This window comes from Tenebrio molitor, chromosome 2 (assembly GCF_963966145.1).
Source record: "Tenebrio molitor chromosome 2, icTenMoli1.1, whole genome shotgun sequence".
In the NCBI taxonomy this organism is placed as follows: Eukaryota; Metazoa; Arthropoda; class Insecta; order Coleoptera; family Tenebrionidae; genus Tenebrio; species Tenebrio molitor.
Genome location: NC_091047.1, coordinates 32943470 through 32964197, shown reverse-complemented (window position 1 = coordinate 32964197; position 20728 = coordinate 32943470). Strand labels below are relative to the sequence as shown.

The 20728-nt window shown below is 35.1% G+C and overlaps 1 protein-coding gene across 1 annotated transcript in view; it reads right to left on the bottom strand.

The window, feature by feature from the left end:
* The window catches only part of LOC138122978 (transmembrane protein 245), a 32694-nt gene that overhangs the window by 11266 nt on the left and 700 nt on the right, over nt 1–20728 (bottom strand). The window contains exons 2-3 of the mRNA XM_069037428.1: nt 20478–20706; nt 20246–20418 (exon numbers count right to left, since the gene is read on the bottom strand). Of these exons, the coding sequence (XP_068893529.1) occupies nt 20246–20418; nt 20478–20706 (402 nt within the window). The remainder of the gene's footprint in view (nt 1–20245; nt 20419–20477; nt 20707–20728) is intronic.

Here is a 20728-nt window from a genome sequence, read left to right as displayed (position 1 = left end):
CAAAGGCACCCCAAGTAATTAAAGCCTCGCATTCGTCACTTAGGTGTTTTTTAGATACGTTGAATTCAAATGTTGCCGCGTTAAGACAGCTAGAAGTACTGATTGATACTTGGCACGCTCTTCTAGTCGTAATAATTGTGGACAAATTAGACGACAATCTTGCAAGAGAATGGCAGGCTACATTAACCGACGAGGTTCCAACTTACGGTCAAACGATCGAATTTTTAGAAAGGAAATGTCAGTTGTTGGAATCCTTAAATCTGTTGCACCCCAAATCGAACGTCAATCCGAATCACAATAATGCAAAAAAACAATATGTCACAAAAACGAAGCACTACGTCTTATGTTGCCACAAACAAACAATTGTACATTTTGTAAAAATGACGATCATACAATCTTCCGATGCAATGAATTTACAAAATTAAATGTAGAGGAAAGAAACGCTCAAGCTCGGAACCTGAAGTTATGTCTTAATTGTCTAAGAACCAATCATTTTGTTAACAACTGTCAGTCCAAATTCAAATGACGTAAATGCAATCAAAGCCACAATACGCTGCTTCACAAAGAAAGACAAATCACGCAAACCAATGAAACACCAGCACAGGTAGAAAGTTTAAACGCTCATTCTATGAGGTCCCAATCATCAATTATCTTGTTATCAACTGCGATCGTTCTCATAGAAGATCGTAATAATAAGTTACATAAATGTAGAGCTCTCCTGGATGCAGGGTCCATGAACAGTTATATTACGTCATCATTTTCCAAAAAACTACGTGTACAGCAAAAAGCCGTAAATATAACTGTTGGTGGAATTGGTCAAATTTCGACGAACATCAAACAGGCCGTCCAGGTAAACATCAAATCTCGGTACAGTAAGTTTTCGGCGAATTTAAGTTGTTTTGTTTTGGAAAAAATAACCGAAAATCTTCCCCTGGTGACCATAAATATGTCTGCAATAAATATTCCAAAGGAATTACAGCTAGCCGATCCGAAATTCTTAGAAACTGCACCAGTAGACTTACTTATCGGGGCTGATTTGTTTTGGAACCTTTTATGTCAAGACCGCAAAGAAATAACACTTGAGAACCATAACAAACTAATGCTGCAAAATACCCATTTAGGTTTCATTGCAGGTGGGTCACTAAATATGAACAATAACAATAGCTCAAGCACCTGCTCACTTTCTCTAACGTCGGTAAGCGACATTTTAGAGAACCAGGTGCAAAAATTCTTGGAACTAGAACAATGCTTTTCAAATGAAGAGATTATGTGCGAGCAACATTTTATTCAAAATACGTGCAGACAAACAAACGGAAAGTTTCTTGTTAAACTGCCATTAAAAAATGATCCTCCAATTCTCAAGTCAAACCGCGATAGTGCTGTAAAGTTTTTTAACAATCTGGAACGAAACCTAAACAAAAGGCCTACACTAAAATCAGATTATGTGCAATTCATGCGGGATTACATCTCCTTGGGTCATATGGAGGAAGTTCCGGGTTGCGAATTAAATAAACTAAACTGTACATATTTGCCTCATCACGCGGTACTCAAGGATTCTACATCGACCAAGTTAAGAGTTGTTTTTAACGCGTCACTTCGCTCAGCTGATGCATTGAGTCTAAATGACAATCTCATGGCAGGACCTACAATCCAGCCAGAGCTTTTTGCAATTTTGTTGAGATTCAGAACTTTTAAATACGTCGTAAACGGGGACATAGCTAAAATGTACCGCATGATAGAAATACATCCCGATCACACTGACTATCAACGAATTGTTTTGCGCGAGAACACCGAAGATCCGCTAAAAACGTATAGATTAACCACTCTAACCTACGGTACAAAACCGGCCAGTTTTATAGCAACAAGATGTCTTAAAGAACTAGCTCTTCAAAACGTAAATCAGTACCCGGAAGTCGCTAAAGCAATTCAACAGGATTTTTACGTAGACGATCTTCTGACGGGAGGAGACTCACTTGAAAACCTAATCACTTTACGAGATCAAATAATTCAAATTTTAGCTCATGGTTGTTTCTTATTAAGTAAATGGGCCGCCAATCATCCTGCACTAATTCCAGATAGTCACGAGCCTAATCTCAACGTCAGTTTCGATAAGGATGCTTACACTAAAACGTTAGGGCTTTTTTGGAATCCTAATCACGATTCGTTACGGTATCAGGTAAAACAGTGTAACATTCTGAAAAGACTAACAAAACGCGAAATCCTGTCTAAAACTGCCCAGGTATTCGATCCATTGGGTCTTGTGGCGCCAGTAGTAGTTAAAGCAAAAATAATCCTTCAACAATGCTGGAGTCTGAAAATTGGATGGGACGATCTATTACCTGAAGGTATTTATTGTGCATGGGTTAGGATCTTGCAAGAACTCGTTCACTTAAACGAAATCGAAATTCCCAGAAACATAATAAAATCAAGCCCCGTACAGGTGCAGCTACATGGTTTTGGTGACGCATCACAAATCGCATATGGCGCTGCTGTCTATCTAAGAACAACCGATCATAGTGGCAATCATCAAGTTCATTTAATTTGCGCTAAATCTCATGTGGCTCCTCTTCGAGCTGTTACGTTACCACGCTTAGAGCTGTGTGCCGCCTTAATTTTGTCGCGATTATTTAATACAGTTTTACGAACGATAAATGTCAAAATTGATCAGCAATTTCTCTGGACAGATTCCACAGTCGTTCTGGCATGAATAAACTCTACATCTTCAAACTTACAAACATTTGTAGGAAATCGAGTTTCCGAAATTCAAACGCTAACGGATGCGAAAGATTGGTATCATGTCAAAAGCGAAAGTAACCCTGCGGATGTACTAAGCCGAGGTGCTTTACCTGGTCAACTAAAAACTAATAAACTGTGGTGGAACGGTCCTGATTGGCTGTCAGAAAACAACGACACTTGGCCCGTATCTAACATAAACCTTTCGGATATTGAAATTCCAGAACGGCGAACTGTCACTCTGACTACTATTCATTCTCGCGAAAGACAACTACCGCTTCTTACAAAATTTTCAAATTACAAAAAAACTGAACGCGTAATGTCATGGGTATTACGGTTCATCAACAATTGTAGGAAGCCAAACCAAAGGCAAATCTATAGTTCTTTAACATGTGAAGAATTAAAAGATTCCATGAAGGCCATTATGCGTTTAATTCAAGAAATTGCATTCAACGATGAATTAGCTTGTCTTAAACAAAACAAACCGATTAACAAGAAGTCACGTTTACTGTGCTTAAATATTTTTCTCGACAAGAATGATAATTTAATTCGCGCGGGAGGTAGGTTGCAAAACTCATCCTTAACTTACGATGTCAAACATCCCATCGTGCTACCAAACGATCACCATTTGATTAAGACGTTAGTCAAACACGTGCACATTGAGCAACTGCACGCTGGTGTTCAGGGAACTTTAGCCGCGTTACGTCAAAATTTTTGGATAATTTCTCCACGCAGTGTGGTACGCAAGATTTTGCACCAGTGTTTGCAATGTTTTAAAGTCAAACCAAGCGTTATGTATCCTATTATGGGCAATTTGCCCAAATCCCGTGTCGAACCAACCAGACCATTTTCAATCAGTGGCGTAGATTATGCCGGGCCTATTTACATCAAGGAATGTCGTGGTCGCAGTAAGCGTACTGTGAAAGCATATATTTGCGTCTTTGTCTGTTTTTCAACTAAAGCCGTTCATTTAGAACTAGTTGGTGACTTAACGACTCAAACCTTTTTGAATGCGCTAAAACGCTTCATATCAAGACGTGGTCATGTGTACCATCTTTATTCGGACAATGCTACAAATTTCGTTGGCGCCAATAAGGAATTACTAGAACTAAGAACATTTCTAAAGTCAGCTTCATTTAGTCATATTACAGAAAATCTGGCTAATCAGGGTATCTCGTGGCATTTTATTCCCCCCAGATCCCCGCACATGGGCGGTATTTGGGAAATAAACGTAAAATCCATTAAAGGTCATTTAAAGAGAACAATTGGAGAAGTCGTGCTTTCCTACGAAGAATTGTATACCCTGTTAACAAGAATTGAAGCAGTCCTAAACTCCAGACCTTTATGTCCCCTGAGTAACGATCCTAATGACCTTAACCCCATAACCCCTGGTCACTTCCTCATCGGAGAGCCACTAACTTCTATGAGTGAAAGAGATCTTACGACGACGAGGATCAAACGATTGACGCAATGGCAAAGAGTGGAACAGATGAGGCAGCACTTTTGGCACCGCTGGCAAAGGGAGTACCTTGTTCAAAACATCAATCGTTCCAAGCAGCTCCGTAGTTCCGGTTCCAGACCGTCCACCCCCGCCTTGGAAGTTGGTTCATGGTGATTCTAGTTGAGGACAACACGCCGCCACTACAATGGAAATTGGGACGCATCGCAGAACTTCATCCCGGAAGTGACGGTGTTGTGCGCGTAGTGTCCGTAAAGACTGTCAATGGCATCTTCAAAAGAGCCACGCGAAAAGTGTGCGTTCTGCCAGCGAATGAATAGACTATGTTTGTATCGTGTAAATATTTGTTATAATTATGTATTAACCCTTTTTTTACAATTGTCTTCAATGTTTGTATTTTTTAATGTTTTTTTTGTCATGTTTATAATGTAACAATCCTTTTTCTAATAACCATGTTCGATCTTTGTTAATAATTTTTGAAGTCCGTGCCTTCAAGGGGGGCGGTATATGTACAAAATAATGTAGTTTTGAACGTTATTGTTAGAAACAGGTACTGTAGCAGGTAGTCCTGCCTACTTTCTCTTGTGAGAGGGGTGAAATCACCCACCCTTATTTAAGTCGAGATATAGCGGTAAAAACCAGAGTCTACCACTATCCTTGGTACTTAACACTTGTACATCAACATTTTGTCATACAATAAAGTTTAAGTATTTATACAAAGACGACCATATCATTTGAACGGCTAATATCACCACCCAACAGTGATTAATCGTTCAATTGTAATACTAATTTGAGTTAGGAAAAGTGAAAAATTTCCTACTAAGGGCGGAAATAATATTTCAACACTAAAAGTTCAATTTTGGTCGTTTCCTGGGATACGTAACGTAAAAACTGGTATTTAAGAGACAAAAGCTTAAACGCCTTCACAATTTTTCATTAATAAATTGTTTCTCTATGGTAACGAAAGCAGAATAATTTTGATTTCGCTTTTTAATTTAGAAATAATTAATAGTATATTAAAAATATCCAAATTTTATGTATTTTCCAAACTCCAGTAGAAAAAATCATGTGTGGAATTCGTAGGAAAAGTGTTTTTTCCGTACTCGTCGCGTTTTTAATCTCGACTTCGTCTCGATTAAAAATCCCGCATCCCGTACGGAAAAAAAAACACTTTTCCCAACGTATTGCACACATAGCTATTCCGTGAAGTTCTACACACTTATCCCATATCAAGAAAAGCCAAAATGACCTCCCTTACCTCTCGGTACCTCGGTGATGCCTTTTTTATTGTTCCGGCCTTGAAACGAAACATAAACTTTTTCGTATGCGCTTTTAGACTTCATAGGTAACAAATTGCCACTTTTTTCTTATTTCTTCTGGAACGTTTAGGCAATCTTCTCATTTGGTGTATTGTGACGCGCCTCAAATAATTTATGACATTTTGGAATAATTTTTGAATTTATTAAAATTTCTGATAAGATGTAGTGTTAGAAAAAATCTTGAAGACAACGTGTGTTTTATATCGGGCTTTCAAATAAATATATATTGCTCTAAAGTGAACATAATTGTAATAGCAAATTTTATTAGTCAATAATTAATAATGACTGTTAGGTACTATTGTAATGACATCTGATGACATTTGAATTAAATTTTTACGTGTTGCCCCTTTCGATTTTTTTAATTTTCGATCGTACAGTACTACAGCATCTTTATTTCGGTAAAATATTAACACTTAGAAGGCGCTGCACGATTGAGATTGTATTAAATTTTAGTTCACAAAAGTCAAACCAAATTGGCATTTGCTCAGATTTTTTAACAAACAAAATATGCGCTAGTGAAATAGAGTGTACCCTTCCTCGAAACTGCAGGAATCATCACAAAAATTAACATTCAATCTCTTACCTGAGAAAAGCAAACTACGATGCCAAAAAACGTGCAGGGATTTTCGTGATGGTGCGGTAGTAGCGCCCTCACAGGTCAGTTATGGGTGTCATTGACCTGACCTGACCTGACCGATTGCGACTCAATAGAGTTTTCGCGTTACGTTTTTTAGATAACCGTGTACGCTAACTCTGGTGTTGCTAGGCAATAGCGTAACTGATTCATTAGAGAGTTTTCGCGTTACGTTCCGTTAAAATAACCGGTTCGCTATTCGCGAGCAATTACCGTAACCGCTTATTCAAATAACGGGCGGTAATGAATCGGTTAAGCTGTTGCCTAGCAACCGCGGCGTTAGCGTACACAGTTAGAGTGCCAACACTATAAGGAGAACACACCAATAAAGTTGCGCGGCAGACGCAACTACGTTGGTCGAGTCCATTTTTCGATTTCTAGGGTGGGAAGGTAGAACCGCTTACCGGCCATGCGGCGTCAGAGGCGTACGTGCTATGGCGGACAATAAATTTAGGCCGACCTGTCATTGGCTTGACATCAAAATGTGAAACTGGCATTATGTTCAACTAACCCCATTTTCGATTTTTGTCGTTCTTGTCAACGTGACAGCAATAATCAAAATTAAAATTGGGAGAAGAAGCGTGCACCAGAGAGAATTGCTGCTACAAATCAGTTATGCTCCTTCGTCATGATCTGTAAGTTACGAAAAGGGCGAAGGAAACGCCAAAGAGCTTGAAAACCTTCAGTTTGACAAACTGACACATCAGTCATAATGACAATAAATGGTCGCTTCCATTGACTTTTTTGAAATGTCAGAAATTTGCCGGCCTAAATTTATTGTCCGCCATAGTACGTTCATTCGTGATCTGCTTTGCCAGTGTTCGTTTCGTTGTTTCGTGATTTCAAGGTTGTTTTCTATTGCATTAAAATCAGTTCTTTTCAGAACTAAATAATTTTTATTTCTTTATTTGAGCGAGGTTAGTATTGATAAAAGCGGTATCACAATCATTGAAATAAAAACGTATGCCCCCATTTCTGAACGCAAGTGATACGCCACTGGACAAAACTTCACGGACAGATTTGGATGACTCAACGTGTTCTCCTTAAAGTGTGCGGACTCTATCTGAAAAACGTAACGCGAAAACTCCCTACTAACTCCTTTTTTCACTATTACTGACCGGTTGAAGTGTACGCGTGTAATCGTTCACTTTCCAACCTTTAAGGCGTTCGAAAAGCTGTACGTTACTAACCGATTGTTAATAAAATTAAAAATAAATGGAACCCCAAAAATTGTACACGTCTATGGTATCACGGTTTACACGTTCATGCATAATAAAGACTAAAAAAGTCATTCAAATCAAGATAAAAACGGGTAGATTTTCACTTATAATATCCCAAGTGCATTGATTATTTCCGGAAATTTTTTCGAATGCATTTCCAAAACGTATTAATTAGCCCGAGTGGAACATGAGGGCAGATTCGGTAAGAAAATCGCAGCGACACGGACATTATGTTTCTTAAATTATAAATTTCTAATGACCTATTAGACCTATTAGAGACGCAAAATTCTAAAAAAATTATAAATAAATTCTGGGAGTTTACTTCGAGCTGTACTAGTGATAATGATTAAAGTTTCTACATTCTACTTCCATAACAGCCTATATAGGTACATACCTATCTTTGGTTACGTTGTATTATTGTTAATTGCATAATTGATTTGTTTGTTATCACTATGGGAGTCAAAATTAAATTTATAGTGTCAGTGTTTTATTTTTATTTTCATTTCTGTCACGTTGCTGTAGTGCTAAAATGTATATACAGGGTGATTCACGTAGTCCGTTCGTTAGAAACTTTCTCATTTCCCAAAATCGTATTAATACGAAAATTGATAACCGACTATAGTCGACTGCTCCAAGTTCAAATAAAATATTTTCAAAATAGCGAAACTTCCGGAAATACCGGAAATCTACGCCACCTTTGTTTTTTAAAATGGAAAGGCCCCATTTTGATTCCATATTTGGATTCTACGTTAATTTTTGAGTTTAGAACGTCCTTCTGTTAACACTTATCTGTCATCACTTTTGACCTATGTAATTTTTTTTTGCAAAAAAGCGGTGTTGCAGGGCTTCATTAAAAAATGTATAACTCCTGAACCATTGCAAATAAATAATTATTTTTTTTTTTACTGAATGCCCAAAGATTTGGCCGATCTTTTGCGCTATCAGCGGATATTTTATTTGTTTCATACGCCTACTGCAATTTTTCAAAATTGATACTCAAAAAATGTTGAAAACTTCAATTTTTTTAAATTGCAACTACCATTTCTCATACTAGATATAAGTGTAAAATTTAATTTGAAGGTCACTTTTATTAACATTATGTATGCCTATTTCCAGCCGTTTTGCCGTAATTTCAATTTCAATTATAAATTATAATTACGAATTATAATTAACAAAGTTTGGTCCCTAGTTGTGAATGACGGTGTGCACAATTAAATTATAATTAGAAAATTATACTTAACAAATTGTGCTTCATTTGTGTTTCACTTATAATTATCAAATTCTTGCAAACTCCAAGGTTTTTACGTATATGTAATTAGATAATTTGACCAATCAGATCATTCGCTATCAGCTATCTTTAAACTCAAATCTGTCAGGTCGGTTTTTTGCCAAATGGACGCATTCGAAGAAAAATTGGGGACAATTAGTTTCAATATCCATTACGCTTACCTTCGTGGCACTTACTGTAACTATTTACTGGGTATATCTAATTGCACCAAACTAAAACTAGTAAAATGTCAAAACTAGTGACAGTTGTTTTGCAAATTTTCTCTAGTTTTTCATTGGTCTGTAGTTGTTATTAATTATGATTGGGAACAGCAAAAGTGAAAGTATTTTTTGTAAAGTATAATTTTCCAAGTATAATTTATAATTATAATTTCTTAAGTGATTGGAAACAAAGAGTAGTACATTTTGTAATGTTGGGTTAATTTAATACAATTTAAAATCTTCCAATCTCTCGCTGGACGAAGTATATCTATTGCGATTTTTGAATAAAAATTCAAATAAAACAATTGCTTGATAAAAAAAATATACCGGGTGATTCAGATTGGTATTCGCGCCCCTATATCTTTTTTATTTTAAGAAAAAAGTATAGCAAACCATATATATTTGTAAATCGCTTATAAAACTACAATAGTTGATGTTGTCAAATCTTCTCTACGATGACATATGTCAAAGTTAAGACAGTCAACTTTTTTTTTTAATAGTACATTATACATTTCTTAGTCTATTCTTGTAAAGCTTTTTTTTCTACATTTGAATGTGTAAAAAAAGTTGACACATCAGAAAAAAATTGAGAAAAATAATAAAATATGATTTAATTTATTCGAAAGTGTTATTTTCTAAAAAGAGCTAGTTAGCCATGGAGACAATTGAATTTTGACATTAATAGCGTCAATTATTATTAAAGTACCTACATTTAAATAAATAACTATGATATAACATCTGGCTTCGAAACCTAACTTCTTCCTGACTATAGGGCTTTGAATCGTATTCGAATTATTCGAATATTTGAATAGCTGACTATTAAAATTCAAATAAGTGTAAATTCTAATATTCGAATAAAGTAAATTCAGGATGGATCGGGTATTTTACGGTCAAATAATTTTATTTTTTGACTATGTAATTCTTAAAAAAGTGAGATGCAGGGAACCAACATAACGCGAATTTAGCATAGTAAATTCAGTATGGATTTGGTATTTCGTCCGAGTCTCAATTTTCTGGCCGAGGCGCACCCGAGGCTTGAAAACAAACAAGGTCCAATATTTTTATTTTTTGGCTAGGTGGTAGTCTTGTAAATAGTGACATGCAAGGAACCAACATGATGCGAATTTACAAATGTTTGGCTAACTAGCTCTTTTTAGAAAATAACGCTTTCGAATAAATTAAATCATATTTTATTATTTTTCTCAATTTTTTTCTGATGTGTCAACTTTTTTTACACATTCAAATGTAGAAAAAAAAGCTTTACAAGAATAGGCTAAGAAATGTATAGTGTACCATTAAAAAAAAAGTTGACTCTCTTAACTTTGACATATGTCATCGTAGAGAAGATTTGACAACATCATCTATTGTAGTTTCACAAGCGATTTACAAATATACATAAAGTTGACTCAAGTTGCAAAAAACCACTTTGCATTTGCAACAGCACTTTTATGGCATTAGTCATTTGAAATTACTTTAAAACTGTACTTATATGGAAAATATTTAACCCAAACTATGATTTTCTGGTCCCTTTGTGCCTTTATTTGGTTCAAAAATATGAGAAAAATGCTGTTGCAAATGACAAGTGGTTTTTTGCAACTTGAGTCAACTATATATGGTTTGCTATACTTTTTTCTTAAAACAAAAAAGATGTAGGGGCGCGAATACCAATCTGAATCACCCGGTATATATTTTATTCAAAAAATAGAAATTACGCCAAAACGGCTGGGAATAGGCATACACAATGTTAATAAAAGTGGACTTAAAATTAAATTTTACATTTACATCTACTGTCAGAAATGGTAGTTACCATTTAAAAAAAATGAAGTTTTCGATATTTTTTTATTACAAATTTTGAAAAATTGCAGTAGGTGTATGAAACAAAAAATTTTCACTAACTCGTAAAATTGTCAAAGCAAAAGTTTTCGTAAAATTGAAAAATTTATCCGATTATTTCCTTCATGTGTCTAGCAACAAATTGCGTGACAAATATTGACCAATCAAAACGAGAAAACAAAAAATAACCCTCGACTTCGTCTCGTGCTCTTATTTGATAATCATTGGTCTTCTGACCTCATTTATGGATGCTTTCGTTCATTAGCAAAACATTTTCTGATAAAAAATTTTGCACTTGGGATATAATAAGTGATCCTGTCAGTCAATCGTAATGAGGAAAAATTTCAAATGGACCAATAGCATCAAAATTACACTGACTATTTGCTAGTAGTTAATTACCGCGATAATTTTTTCGTTGTTAAGGTAGCGCAGCCATTTGTTTCAATATAAACATTAAAAATTCAGCACCATCGCCATTATGGAGTACCATTCAGATTTCGCTTTTGAAATTTGACATAGTTTAAAAAATAATCACGCCGAATTACATTCGTGATTGTAATTTTTTTGACTATTTAATTCATCATTAGGCAGAATATAGCCTAACGGAGTCCGTTTCGGCTCAGGGACGCGAGGGTCGCGGGTTCAATTCCCCCCCAGGGCGAAATTTAAAAAAAAAAGGCTATATTCTGTCTCATGATTCGGAAGTCACGTTAAGCCACTGGTCCCAGTCTATTGAGTTGGTCATCATGCCCCTCATAGATTTGTAAACCAGTCCTAGACTGTGTAACACATTTTATTTTTTTAATTTTTTTTTTCATCAACCAATGAAACAAACTTAATTTTAGTGATTTCCATGGTTACAAAAGAATTGCAGCGGATATTGGACTAGTACAAATATCAGCGACTATTAATTGTATGAAAATCTTCATTAAAAATTTTTTTGCAGCGAAAAACGAACACAAAAATATTATTTTCTAACAAATTGAAGTGTACAATTTGAAAAACTGAAAGAAATTTGAGGAATTTGATTCATTAAATAGTCCTCCAAATACGACTCGTAGTCAATGTTATGCAGATAATTTTTGCGGTGGTGCTACTCATGTCAACGGCGCTTTCGAATTCGACTCGTGCTAACGCACTCGTCAAATTCATATCCCAGCGCCGCTGACATTCGTAACACCACCACAAAAATAATCGGCATAACATTGACTACTCGTCGTATTACAACTGATCCAATCGTAAGGCTTTATTTTTTGGATTATAGTGATAATTCGATAATTCGTCAAGTAGGTTTCTCAGATGTTTTCAATCCTATTGCTAAAGTAATAAAATAAAGGAGAGAGAAAGGAGAGGAGAGGGTGGGCGTGGGTGGCCGGGGAAAGTACTCCGGAGCCCCGCCGCACCACCTAAGGAAAAAAGAGGGGAGGAGGAAATGGTACTATTTAATTCATGAAATAATCAACCGAATTACACTCTAGCTCTTGAAATGATCTGTTTTAACACTCAAGTTCTCAAAAGGTAACCACTCGTGTCACTTTGACATAATTTCCCTCCACCTTCGGTGTGGGGAAATTAATACTGTCAAAATGACACTTGTTGTTACCTAGGAGAGCTTTCGTATTAAAAATCGATCATTTCAGAGCTCTCAGGGAATTACAACCGATAATTTTGAATGCCTAAGGTTGGTTACTATGAATTGAGAGATTAAGGCCCGGTTTATTCACCTTCAAGTAAATTTATCTGGCCAGTAGTTGCTATGATTTAGAATCTGCTATTGGTAGATGCATGGTAATTACATACCGTTCAAATAAAGTTACTTGAAGGTGAATAAACCGGGCCTTAATCTCTCAATTCATAGTAAGCAACCTTAACCATTCAAAATTACTTTTGAAAATTCTAGTTACACACAACATGAAAAACGTTATTTCCCCAAATGTTCGAATTCTAGGGAGTAATTTATTTTTGACACGATTATAGCTAAATCGTTTGAAATTCCTACCTCAAATTAGTGTCTGAATGTGAGATATTGAAAGCTGAAGTGTATAAATAAGGTCACTCTACCCAATCTCCTACCTGGTTTCTTAACATTGCTTAAATAATTTGTTATGAAGGTTTGAAGAAAAAATAGTATATGTTATTCGGAGCAAAAATGGTTTTATGTGCTTTGGCTGGTTTATCTGCTTCACTGCGTTCGTCAGCTAAACTACCAGCCGCAGCACATAAAACTCCATTTTTGCTCCTCATAACATAATATACTATTTTTAATTGTATAGTCGTTTTCAATGACATCCGTGCTGTTAGTATGACAGTATGTTGGCATCACTTACTGTTTCAGTTTAGTAATTTTTAATTTCCTGATTTGGTAATTTACCTTCACGCGGCAAATTCAAATTATTACTTATGATTTCCGACAAAGCTAAGCAAATATGTAGTCTGATTCAGATTCCGAGGATGACTTAGTTTAACCATGTTTTACACCATGTTGAAGATTGAGTTTTATTGTTTGTTGTTGATGTTTCAGAAATATAAATGTTCTTTTACCATAACCTCAATTTCTTGTTTGACATTTTTTTAACTAGGATTTTCTTATACTCTGAATACTGGTTATGAATGTGTACATACAATCTGCAACAACAAATTAAAAATGACACTGACAGCACGGATGTCATTGAAAACGACTATAATTTATGTTTAAAAAAATTTTGTAATAAAAGGCGGTGAGGCAATTATTATACTTACGTCGTCATAGTGTTAAGATAAACAAGAAAAATACTGTCAGAAGTTTTGTGAAAATTGTTACAAAAAGAAAGAGAAGAAAGAATGGCTTTATTAATGCACGATGAAGACTTTGAAGGCGATTTTATTGAAGTGCAAGAAAATAACCACGGAATTACCAATGCTGCAAGTGCGGTTTTCTACTGTTTCGATTCCAAGAGCGGTATGAAAGCAACTTTCGAAAACGGATCAAATTGTATTATTAACGTATGTAATTGCAACAATTGATAAAGTGCGTCTATCGATATTTTGAAACGACTTTTTAAACACTAGTTAACATTTTGGGTCGTTTATGATGGTCTTATTACTAGGGGATTATCGTACTTACAATACTCGTCTATCGACTAGTATTGCAAACGGTACTCATGCTCGCAAACGTGCAGTTTCTGGCCTTGTGGTACAAATAACTATTGTGTTTATAATAAACTTTTTCAAAAATCATTTAATTAGTTTTAATTAATTATTTTTTGATGAGCATTGTAAAATATTACAGGTCTCTACCCGTAACTACTCATTTACTTAGTTACCACAAATGCGTGTAAACTGTCATTTAGTAATACTAGTTATTTATGGTATAAGTGGGTTATTTAAGATATTACCCACGAGGGGTATTTGTAATCTACGGGGGCTTGCCCGAGTAGGTAATTACCTCGAGTGGGTAGTACTTAATAACTAATAACCCACGTATACCATACAACGTTTTATCCAATATTCCAAAATTTTTAGGTAATAAATAACATTATAAATGAAAATCTGCTCCCGAAGGGTTATGGATGTTAATAACCCACGGTGCTAATGGCAACGTGGGTTATAAAAACAGACTAGTTATAGCCCAGTTTACTTAATTAAAACCAACTAACCAACTAGTAAAACGCGATATTACTACTGAATATTGGATAATACCTTTTTCACACTATTAAAAAACCAAAAAAATTGTGACATGTCCAGTTTTTTTTTAAATCCAACTGTACCATCGATATCATTGAAAACTGGGACAATATGTTACTGTACACACTTCCAAAACTCAATCAAACCGTTAAAAAAAATCATTTAATTATAGGTCATAGGGAGCCCTGATTCCCTCATACTACCCAAGTATACCTACATTTCTACTGTAGGCTCCATCTAAAAATGACACGCTGCCACTATACTATAAGATCAAATTTGGAACTTGTTTTTAACTTCTGTCGTCGTTATTTCTAGACTGAATATTTTTTAAGAATAAAACAACACTGACGGCAAGAGTTAAGATAAATAAATGTATAGTTAGGCTGAAGTACACTTGATTTAAAAAAAAATGGGTAAATGTGCTGAGAGCGATTTTCCTAGTGTAAATGGCCCGCTATAAAGTGTTTCTAGGTAACATAAATTTCATACGCTACATTTGAGACCTTCCTTCCACAGTGTTATTATAAATGATTATAATCGATGCAGGCCATACCCATGTTATGAAGTTTTTGCCGCTTTCATGTGAACTGTCAATTTTTGTCGCTGTCACTGTCATTTTTTTGGTGAAAAGTGCGGTGATGAGGGTTTTATTTATTTTTTTTTAAATTAACGATTGAATCCAAAAATATTGAGTTGTTTTGCACAAAATTTAACTCCTGTGTGTGAACGGTGTGTACTCACTTATTCCCATCATTTTGATGTTTTTTAGATGGAGCGGCAACCATAAATTTTACATTCAGTTTTTACGCCTACTTGGACTACAATAATTTATAATAACCCTGTAGTTTAGTGAAGATTCGGGCTTTTGTCACTTTAACGTAACCATGGAATCAAAGCTAAGAGCCGTTTGACACGAGACTTATTTCAGTACTGAATTCAGTACAATTGTTGCGCGCGCTGATTCAGTCAGCTTGGATGCAAGAAAATACAACAAGTTCTAATTTCTTGGATATAAACCTGCGCATTAGCGACATGGTAGAGGGTAGCGCTACCGTGCGACCGTGCCTGTTTTAGAGGTGGAAAGTTCGATTCCTTCCGGTGAATCAATTCATTTGATTTTGATTCATTTTTTTTTATGATTTCACCTCAAAGTAGGCGTTGAAAAGTCGACTGTGAACGCACCACTCGTGTGAAAACGGAAGATTTAAACAGCTGATCCGTGATCCATAATCCATATAGTGCTTCAACGCCTACTTTGAGGTGAAATTTTAAATAACACCCTATATTTCACTTTACAGGGTGCTGCAAAGTTATGTAATATTGACACTGGACAGATTGTTTACATTGAAAGCGCATGCGCATGTACTTATTTTACGAACTTACGTGTCATACACAGCAAACTCGGATTTAGTACTAAATTTTAAACTGAATCAGCGCGCGCAACAATTGTACTGAAATAAGTCTCGTGTCAAACGGCTCTAACATTACATGGGGAAATATAAAGTGTACCTACGCTATTTTTTTTAAATCAAGTGTACTTCTCAAAATATTGTCCAGACGCTACAACCGAATATACAGGGTGATTCATATAGTATCATGAAGAATGTACTAAACTTCGTCCAGCGAGAGATTGGGAGATTTTAAATTTTATTAAATTAACCCAACACTACAAAATGCATTAGAATACATTAATTAGAGCATTATTTCAAGGCAAAAATGTTACTGCTTGAAGGATATATTTCAAATTTTACGTGCGTTAGGTACTACTTTCTCTACGTAGAATTTAGTCATTTTTATGTCAACCAATCTCTCACTGGACAAACTATACCACCTTTTAAGAACTGCAGATAAATGAAAATATTTTACGTTAAAACAAACTGCCAGGCATTGTTGTCAAAATGAAACTAACGCGAACTTTATAATATGTACCAATATTTTCTCTATAGCAACAATTGTTTGCTTCTATTATGACATTCATGACATTTGTTATACATTGGACGTAAAGTGGAATAATTTAGCGAAGAATGGCATTTACTAATAGTGAAAAAACCGATATGGTAATTTTTGATGTATGACTCAAAATTTTATTGTCAAGAGCCTTTTGAAACCGGAATCTGCCACTGGTTAAAATATTTATGAAACTATATGAATCACCCTGTATATGTATCTACTTCTGGTGTGCAGGCCAAAAACGCTCTGCAACTGCGCCAACTACGAATGTCAAAGAAGTCAAGAGGCAGTTTTAGTTACAACTTGGACGATTGGTTTATTTTAACTTTCCGCACGACATTAGTTTTGTCCTTGACTGTACATGATGTTAAAATGATATTTAGACTCCAGTCAACGATGTGCAGCAACGCTACTTTGTTAGACTCGGTCCATTATTTATTAGTAAACTAGCTGACCCGGTGAACTTCGTATCACCTACAATCGCTGTTCGTTAGTCTCGTTAAAACTCAAAAACGGCTTCACCGATTTGAATTTTTTTTTTGTCACATTTTGATTAGCCATAATCAATCCTAATCAACCTTCCAACTTCAATTCATTGAGATCAATAGTACTGGCTATATCCTATATCTTATACGGTTTGAATTTCGTTTGGTTATTAAATGAAACTTGTTTACAATTCCAATGAATTTGATGTCTTTTATGTACAGTCGATGGACAAATAAAACTGGGACAAAAAAAAAACAATCACAAGTCAAAATTTACAAATTTGCATCGTTTAATTACGGCTTTATCACAAATAGGTTAACTTTGGTATGACATATTCTATAGATACTGACAAATATATTGACAATTTAGTGGTCTGATTTACATAGATTAAATTTTAAGTGTCCCAGTTTTATTTGTCCACCGACCGTACATGAAATATAAATACAATTGGTACCACTGTGATCTAAACGCATTTCTGATTTCCGGTTGTCAGCTTTGACAGAGTTGACAGGCGAATTTGACGTTTACGTGGTATCATTCTTTCCAAATTAGAAGAAGAGTGGTCGATCCGGAGGGTAACCCAATATTATAACATCGCGAAGAGCTGACTCGACAGACGTTGTCTTGTCCAAATTTCAATACCTAAATTTGTTTGTGATCGTTTTGTGAATTTGTGAAAAGCTATTGGAAATGTGTAAACAAAGTAAAAATGAGGATTTTACATGGGAGATGAATTCTATAGGCAGTATTCTACACTGCTGAAATGCTGGAAATGTGTGATGTGCCTGGAATGTGATCGAGTTGGAACCATGCGGTTTTGTTCCAGAATTTAAGTCACAATTTAATTAAGTCAGAATTTCATGTCCAAACTAATTATTTATTTTCTTCCATTAAATTTGAAATCACAATGAATCTCAAGCAGTTTTCTTGGGTGATTCAAAATGACTATGAATAAGTATTGCAACTAAGTACGAAAATTTATGTGGCAACTGTGCGAATGGGATAGAGTTGACATTTGTATGACATTTCATAAATCATAAGCGTGCATTTGATTTTTTAAATTTCATTACACATTGATTTGACAACTTTCAAAATTGCGCGACTATGAACTGTCAAAAAAATGTCAACTCTGTCCCACCCACACAGTTGCCACATAAATTTTTATACATAGTTGCCAGATTTATCCACAATTATTTTGAATCACCCAATATATACAGTATGTCCCCGGATTGAGTTTACAAGAGGAAAACATTTTTTATTTTTGATTTTACGTAAAAACTTCAGAGGAATAACATTTTTTGCTTCATCTGAAACCCCCATTTCCGTTATTAAAATCTCAGTATTGATACACTGTACTCTTAAATTAACATTTTTTGTTCAAATTTGGAGTTAGAATTAATTTTTATGTTATAAATTTTATTACAATTGGCCTGGTTTTTTGACAAACAACTTATTACTGTTGCAAAATGTTGTCTTTAGAACAAAGAATTTATTTAATCCAATGTTGGACCGGTTTTTGTCACATAATTACAAAATTTAATGAAAAATTTCCCAACAGTTATGTATCAGGCATGGGGGTTCAGAAGCTTAAACTTCGATACAGGGTTGAATGATGTACAGAAAACGGCGCATACTTAATAGAATAGTTTTATATTCAATTATCATTTGATTTTTTCAAAAAAAAAGCAAAATATTTTTTCTGCATTTTCTTTGATTTTAATGTTAAGTCTTCCTCTGTGTTGAAAAAGACTTTTTAATAACAGAAATGGGGGTTTCAGATGAAGCAAAAAATGTTATTCCTCTGAAGTTTTTGCGTAAAATCAAAAATAAAATTTTTTTCCCTCTTGTAAACTCAATCCGGGGACCTACTGTACATTTCGATTTCGATTGCAAGATCGATGTTCAAGCAAACAATCCGATTGGTTTGATTCCCAATTTCACAATCAGCTGTCACATGACATTTGTGCATGTAGGCAAATAAATTGGAATAGAAATAAAACAACTACTACATTTGTCGGACAGATCGCGTAACAACACAAAAGTAAAAGCAAATGTAATTTTATTTTAATTTACTGGATTGCGTTTTTCCAGATTTTTCTTCAAATCTTCCAGGTTTTTTTTCAATTGAAAACAAAAAAGCATCAAGCAAATATGTAGCTCCTATTGTCAGTTATGATCGAGAGTGCATACAAAAATTATAATTTTTTAAATTTGTCCGAATTTTCCGACTTTCCTTTGTAATTGTCCCGAATTTTTTTCCGAAAACTTATCCAAAACCCTAACAAACAAAACCAAAAAAGAATTACGCATAGCCATCGTTCGAATCCTGAGTTGTGGTCTTGAGTTCATACAAAAAAGCACTTTCAGTTTTCCCCGAGTTATTTTAATTTAATTTTTCCAGATTTTTCTCCAAATCTTCCGGATTTTCTTTTTCTATTAAAAACTTTCAATTGAGTTATTTCCATCCCGGGGCGTATCGAACAAAAAAAAAACAATTAATCAAATATGTCGTTGCTATCGTCAGTTATGATCGAGAATGCATACAAAAATTATAATTTTTGCAGTTTGCCGGAATTTTTCGACTTTCCTTTATAATTGTCCCGATTTTTTTTTCCTGAAAACTTTTTCACGACTATAACGAACAAAACAAAAAAAAATTATGCATATCCATCACAAAAAAGCACTTTCAGTTTTTCCCCAATTTTCCGGGTAACTTTTCCAGTTTTTCTTTACATAAAAACTTCATACGGATTATTACGAACATTAAAAAAAAAATTGCCAAATCGTTCCAGCCGTTCCCACAGAAAAAAGCACTTTCAGTTTTTCCCGAATTTTCCAATTTTCCGGGCAACTTTTCCGATTTTTTTTTCTTTTTAAACCACCCCTGAAGTAAAGCGAACAAAATAAAAAAATAATTATTCAAATCGGTCGAGCCGTTTTTGAGTTTTAGCGAGACTAACGAACGGCGATTCATTTTTATATACAGGGCAAGTCACATAAGGCTTATTTCTGAATTTATTTTCTACGCAACCAAAAATACTAATGACGCTGACCACTTGATGCCGTTTATAATGTGATTTAATTTAGTAATCAACGTATATAGGTATGTAATTTGTTCTGATCTGATTAAAGAAATCAAAAATTAAATTCATCAACTGTCATTTTGACATTTTTGGCCAAATTACATACCTACGTTGATTACTAAATTAAATCACATTATAACGGTATCAAGTGGTCAGCGTCATTAGTATTTTTAGTTGCGTACAAAATAAATTCAGAAATAAGCCTTATGTGACTTGCCCTGTATATAGATAAGAGTGGTTGGTATTGGTTGGATATTTGGACCGCGCAAGTTTCCCCCACCAAATGTCCCTTCAGTCGCTAACGCTACGTTGGACTCGAATAGCTTAAACTTACTGCTGCTAATGCAAGCAAAGAAGACAACAACTTCTGTCTCTACCTCGATATGTTCCAAGAGTTTCTCCTGAGAGGTGGCACTGCTCGTGACTTCGGAATTTTCTGTTATCTGCTCGATTGATTCCTTGTTCTCTTCGCTTTCTTCGCTGACGTCGACATCTGAAGCTTTGTCGTGGAACGCTAGCGACAAAGACTCTAGAAAAGTGATGGAGTGACCTGAAACAATCATCTGTGAAGTATTAAATTTGATCAGATCAGAAGGACGAAATTTGTACCTCCAGCGTTCAATTCGCTGTGAATGTCGTAGACTTCGCTGACGAACCCACCAAAAAATATGACCTGTAAGAGTATAAATGCGGGCAATTGGAATGTACCAAATTGGTGGGCCAGACAACATGACAACAACAGCCAAATTCCAATTGAGATGTAGTGGAACTTGGTGTTGTTTTCAGGCTTCCACATAAGGAAGATCAGACAAATGTACCCAATCAGAACCATTGTAACCTGAAAACTGTGAATAAAATTG